This window comes from Etheostoma spectabile, chromosome 18 (genome assembly GCF_008692095.1).
Source record: "Etheostoma spectabile isolate EspeVRDwgs_2016 chromosome 18, UIUC_Espe_1.0, whole genome shotgun sequence".
Lineage (NCBI taxonomy): Eukaryota > Metazoa > Chordata > Actinopteri > Perciformes > Percidae > Etheostoma > Etheostoma spectabile.
In genome coordinates, this window is record NC_045750.1 from 2,110,264 (window position 1) to 2,116,787 (window position 6,524).

Below are 6,524 nucleotides of genomic sequence, written 5' to 3' on the forward strand. Positions count from 1 at the left end.
GTTAAATACTTGTGTAAAACCTATGAAAAAACAACCTCTACACACTCACCACATCTTACACATCATTATCTTAATGTTGTCAAAACATATGCAAAGTACATCTAAAGTATTGAGTAATTTCTAAGAATGTTTTCTATGTTTTGTCCAAGCAACTGTGATACACGTTCAAAAGAGCAAGCTGTCACGTGTTCAAAGCAATAGTATTTTAAATCCACTTTGAGTTGTTTAAAATGTTGCCAACTTTTATTCTAACTCTCATAGGGCCCTTTAATTTCTATTGTTCTGTTTAAAGCCACAAACACTGAAAGGAAAGGCGTGTAGCGTCATACTGATGTATGTTAAAACCAATATTGCCATTTTAGCAAAAATGGGACCCAGCCCGGCTGGTGTCATCCTACCTATGATATGACGGGAATACTGCACAATGTACACATATATTACAGGAATGATCCATGCTAAACTAATAGGTTATTGATAGATGCTTTTTCAAGTCAATTCTGAGGCTTTCTTAACAAGGATTCAAGGATTAAAGGAGCAAATGGAAAATTTTGTTTTATATTTCACTTGAAACAAAAAAGGCAGAAATTGACAAATATTGAATATTTGCATAGATTCTCAGCTTTTCATCAGCTCAATTCCAAAATTAGTGGTCAGATTTGGCTTGGTGAAGCTGGTCAGGTCCTGTTCCTCCAGTCAGCATCATGGAGCCGATCCAGCCCGGTTAGATCCAACATGGCGCTCCGCCATTTCCAAAGACACCCATCTTTTCTCCTTCTCTTGCCTGTTTTTCCGACTCTGTGATGCTGATGCCAAGCTTTGGAGGGCCTGGCACCAAACAACCTCGCCTCCTCCTGCTGTGTGTGTGTGTGTGTGTGTGTGTGTGTGTGTGTGTGTGTGTGTGTGTGTGTGTACCATCAAAACACACAAATACTGCACAAAAACACAAAACATGCATGCAGATTAACAGCCATGACAGATGAGTCACGGGCTGGAACATTACTTCAGGCAAAGATCAGAGGAAGGAGGTCATCCAAAATCCTGCCCCGAAACACAACACCACACAACACAACACACACACAAACACACACACAAACACACACACAACACAACACAACACACACACAACAGGCCCAAGTATATTAATTATTTTTTTAATGATACAACAAATCTTCTGTTGACCTAGTTTGCTGTAAATTCAGTCAGAAAAAAGGAAAAAATAATATATAGTTTAACCCTCATGTTGTCCTCATGTTGTCCTCATGTTGTCCTATATCAATGTTGTTTTTAATTCCCCAAAATAACATGATTGATTCCAACGCTCTTTGGCAAGTACAAATGTCTACTTTCATTAATTTTGGGTCTTATTCAATTTTATAGCATTTGAAAAAACAAATAGAAGTGTTTTTGAAATAGTATTGAGTAAAAGTTGACATATTCCAGTCTGTGATTATCCATCAACATCCATTCCTTTAATTTTAGTCTAAATAATTCCTAATTTCTGCTTTTCTAACTCTAACATTAGGTATAATTTCCTATAAATGAGGTTTATTGACCATAAATTCCAAAAATAACTGTAAAACTAAAGTTAATAAGTTAGAGTTTTCTTGTCAAAAAAGTGACAAAACTGAAAAATGTGTTGACAAAAGGGACAAAATGTAAGAAGAAAAAAAAAAGTGTTGACTTTCAATGTTGATGGGAAGACAACACGCGGGTTAAAGCATACATGTTGCTATGGTAACAACGAGAGAATCTTTTGATCTGCGACTTAGCAAACCCGACATTAAGCCGCCATGTTGGCATTTTCTCCACCTCTTGTGTGTGAGAGGTGGAGAAAATGACGTCAGGGCTCCTACATACTGCATTAAGTGATCTGTGAGTCGATAGTATATTCCTGGAAGTCATTGACTGTGATCTTTCTTAATCTATTATCAAATGTGTGTATGTAGTGTATGGATTTCAACAGCACTCGGGAATGGGATTTCAGAAACTTTAATTCCTCTACAGACTTCTTAAAGTACCCCGAGCATAAGAAACACATGAATTTGATCTGCAGTTGTATTTCAAAGCAGTCACCAACACAAAATCTAATCTTTCATGCATGAAAAACTAAAATAGACTAAATTTGATGCCTTTATGAATTAATTTACGATGAGAATTTACCACTTTTTTCACCAGATTTCATTTGAATATATATACTTTCATACATCTAACATATGCAATAGTACTGCATGTGTCAAGGCATATATTTCGTGTTAAGACTTTCCCAAATTAACATGCTACATCATGTTTACAATGCATGTAAGTTTCATACATTTTGAGGCACTGGTATGTTTACTGAAAGCAAAGTGCTGAGTCACTGGGTTACATCCACTCTGAGAAATGCAGATATCATTTTCCCAGGTGTATATAGTTTAAATAATGGACTTCCTGTTCCTTCATGCATCCAAAAACCTTATGTTTATGTATTTAAAACACAAAGCCTTTTGATTATGTAAGCATTTTAAAGCATTGTTGCATCCTTGGTGGAGGTGATGGTTCTTGGCTGTCATTGGCTAGCTAGGCCTTGGTCTTGATTCCTATTGGACAGGCGACTCCAGTCCCGCCCAGACCACAGTAGCCATTAGGGTTTTTGCTCAGGTACTGCTGGTGGTAATCCTCGGCGTAGTAAAATGGCTTGGCTTCGGCTATTTCTGTTGTAATCGCTCCAAAACCTTCCTCGGTTAATACCTGAAAGACAACAAAGACGGAACATTTATAGATTTATAATGACGTAAACTGACTTAAACAAATGAAGTCGTAATAGAAAGAATGGAGGAATAGCGAGATGATGACATTAACGCTTTAGTGATATCTGTGGGAATCCGTTTTTGCACTAACAACATAGCAGGAATGTGTCAAGGACAATAGAGAAAGAGTATAGTGTATGATGAAGTTCTATTTAATCTATATCTACAATGCTGGAATTAGAAACCTAAAAAGTAGTGGGTTATTTGAAAGGCCCTTACATTATGGATTATGGATTGGCCATTACATTATGGATTATGGATTGGCCATCACATTATGGATTATGGATTGGCCCTCACGTTACGGATTGTGTACAAACTAATGCAGATATCCTGCTTTTTGTTTCAATAACCAACATTTTTTATGCACTTGGAACTATTTGTACCATATTTTTGTGTTGTTTGTCGGCATTAAAACACATTTCTCCACAAGAATCACTTGACTTTTCATCTGAACAAATCTCATCAAAAAATGTGTCTAATATGCTTAGGAAAACATATTAGACACACCCACCCCCACACCAACGCACACGCACACGCACACGACACACCACACACCCACACACACCACACACACACACACACACACACACACACACACACACACCCCACACACACGCAGAATGAGTTGGTAATGACACTTCCCTCCTTGTATATAAATAACTCCCCAGATGGCATGTGGGTAAATTAAAAGACAAAGAGATGACTGCAAGCATGAAAACACACACACACACACACACACACACACACACAACACACACACACACACACACACACACAAATTCCTATTGGAGGGGTGTTTTTAGAAAGTGTTCAGGCATGTTCATCTTGATCATACTACGAGTGATGGAAGAGCTTAATTTGTTTTGACATTTACATGTTCAGCCTTTTCTCTAAAGATCTAAAGAAGCTGCTGTTCTCCCCCCCCCCAAAAAAAAAACCCCAACAGCCCCCACAACCCAAATCCCACAAAGCGACTGCACCTGGTTTATGGTAATTACCCCGTTGGCCGCCCTGAATCATAATAATAAAACATTTAAACGTTATGATGAGTGTACCTTACAGGAACGTCTGTAGCTCAAAGACTCAAAGAGTTGTTCCATGTTTCTTTGATTAAAGTTTTATGTCAACGCTTCATTTACTGGCTGAATATTCAGGTTAAATATTTAATAACTGGGCGCTTCATTTAATTTGGTGTATTCCGCTGCATTACAATCACATAATCACAATCACAATAATTCACTGCCTAATTATATGTTCCATTTCTTGTGATTATGGAGCAGAGTCGACTCGCTAATGAACACAAATGTTCATTCTTAAAACTGATTCACAATTTAAGTAAAATTATCTTGATACTAATGCAGGGTTGCTGCCAGTTGTTGAGCTACTGAAATGCTCTCGTTGTGTTGACGAGCAACCACCTGCAAAACTAAAGACATTACGCACTACACCAGAGATCTTCGACAGGGGGTCCAGGAGGAGGGGTCCTCAAAGTTACTGCAGGGGGCCCAGCAGGTATTTTATGAAGGTTTTTCTCAAATGTGATAAGGTCTTCTCATGAATCCCACACAAAATTAGCAAATATAACTCAGCCTATTTATGTAAAACAACTAATGATAGGCTAACCGGCCTATAGGTAAAGTAGTCACTAACGTAGCGGGGCGGCTGTGGCTCAGTGGTAGAGCGGTTGCCTGCCAATCGGAAGGTTGGTGGTTCGATCCCCGCCCCTGCAGTCATTGTCGAAATGTCCTTGGGCAAGACACTAAACCACGAGTTGCCCCCGGTGCTGGGCATCGGAGTGTGAATGTGTGTGAGTGTTTATCTGATGAGCAGGTGGCACCTTGTACGGCAGCCCCGGCCACAGTGTATGAATGTGTGTGAATGGTGAATGTTTCCTGTAGATGTAAAAGCGCTTTGAGCAGTTGTTAAGACTGGAAAAGCGCTATATAAATACAGCACATTTACATTTACTAAGACAGACAGATACAGGTAATCCTAAGGATTCACTGTGCCACAGGTACAGTAGAATATGTCTACACACCCAGGCTAAAGTTGATTAAAAAAAGGAATAAAAAAAAACATATTTTGGAAGATGATCTTAATGCCTTAATTCAATTTTTTTGGGAAAATCCAACCTTTTAAGGATTGAATACTGTATTGTAAATAAATAAATGTTCTTCCTTAAAATACAGGGGCATAAGTACACACACCCCTATGTTAAAACACAGGGGCATAAGTTACCACCCCCTATGTTAAAATACAGGGGGCATAGTATACACCCCCCTATGTTAAAATACAGGGGCATAAGTATACACACCCTATGTTAAAATACAGGGGCATAAGTATACACCCCCCATGTTAAAATACAGGGGCATAATAAGTATACACCCCCCTATGTTAAAATACAGGGGGCATAAGTATACACCCCCTCTGTGTAAAATACAGGGGCATAAGTATACACCCCCTATGTTAAAATACAGGGCATAAGTTACACCCCCCTATGTTAAAATACAGGGGATCAGTAGTACACCCCCCTATGTTTTAAAAAAGGGGCCTAAAGTTATACACCCCCCTATGTTAAAATACAGGGGCATAAGTATACACTATACAAAGTATATAACAAGTTGTGTTTGACAGGACAAACCTCAAAGGCCAACTCCTGTTTTCAATCTTCAAACCATAACTGAAAGTGTTTATTGTATATTTTTCTTAAAAAATGACTTCCAATGACTTTACAAATGTTTCCATTCAGTGCAACACAGACAGAAAGTTTAAAAGCAGAATGTCAATGTGGAAAAAAGTGTGATGGCATCATTTAGAAGAGAAGCTTAACGTTAATTGGTATAAATCCTTGTTTTGAATGCACTTCCAGGCTGAGAGGAATAAACCCCCGGCGGAAATACTAAAAAGTTATCGGTTTATTTTTAGTAGGAAGAAACAATCAGACTTAAAGCGGTGCTGGGTAATTTCACACATTGGTGCGTCTAATAGTTATTGAGAGGTAATTGTTTGAAAACCATCTTAACTTCATTGACGTCGGCGCTCAGAAGTTGTTAAAGACGACGTCAGCAAACGAAGCCAGAGGCTCTGGGATGTTACTAGATCACAAAATACCAAAGAGATTAAAAAAAAATCTTTAGCTTTTTAATGGACAGAGTGGTTGCTTCCTGCTGTTTGATTCATCACTTCCTGTGCTGACACCACATTTTAATTTGAGTAAGTAGGGTGGGGCAGTTGGTCCGAATGGGACTCTCCTCTCTGCAGCTGCAATTTATGATGAAGACTGGAAAGAGCCCTGCTGCTGAAAGCTTTAAAGCTTCACTGTGTGACTTTTTCAGATTTTTTGGGGGGCTTTTCCCTTTATCAGTGACAGTGGATAGACAGGAAAGGGGGCGAGAGATGGGGGGGGCCGCAGGTCCAGGTCAAACCCGGGCCATTGCAAGACTCAGCCTACATGGGGCGAATGCTCCTACTGGGTGAGCTAGAAGCCGCCCACTAGGTCCTGAACATGTGTGTGTCTCTCAGGCCTGTGCGTAGTGATTACTAACAAAACAGAGTGTACATTGTAATTTCCCCCACTGGGGATCAATAAACAGTAAAAAATAAAATAAATAAAAATATCCAAATGAGTTGCTACAAAGCTAATCTAATAGCTAATAGCTAAGACTATCAAGAGTTGTTGTAAACAGGGACCGTGAGGTTCCTTTCAGAAAAACCTCCTTCAGCCATAATGCACTATCT

At 39.1% G+C, this 6,524-nt stretch overlaps 1 protein-coding gene across 6 annotated transcripts in view; it reads right to left on the bottom strand.

Moving 5' to 3' along the window:
- Positions 1-1,975: 1,975 nt before the first annotated feature.
- msraa (methionine sulfoxide reductase Aa) overlaps positions 1,976-6,524 on the bottom strand; it is a 52,766-nt gene continuing 48,217 nt past the window's right edge. For all 6 annotated transcript variants that reach the window (XM_032542617.1, XM_032542621.1, XM_032542618.1 and 3 more), the window contains one exon: positions 1,976-2,727. In XM_032542617.1, coding sequence (XP_032398508.1) covers positions 2,557-2,727 — 171 coding nt within the window. In that variant the 3' untranslated portion in view covers positions 1,976-2,556. The remainder of the gene's footprint in view (positions 2,728-6,524) is intronic.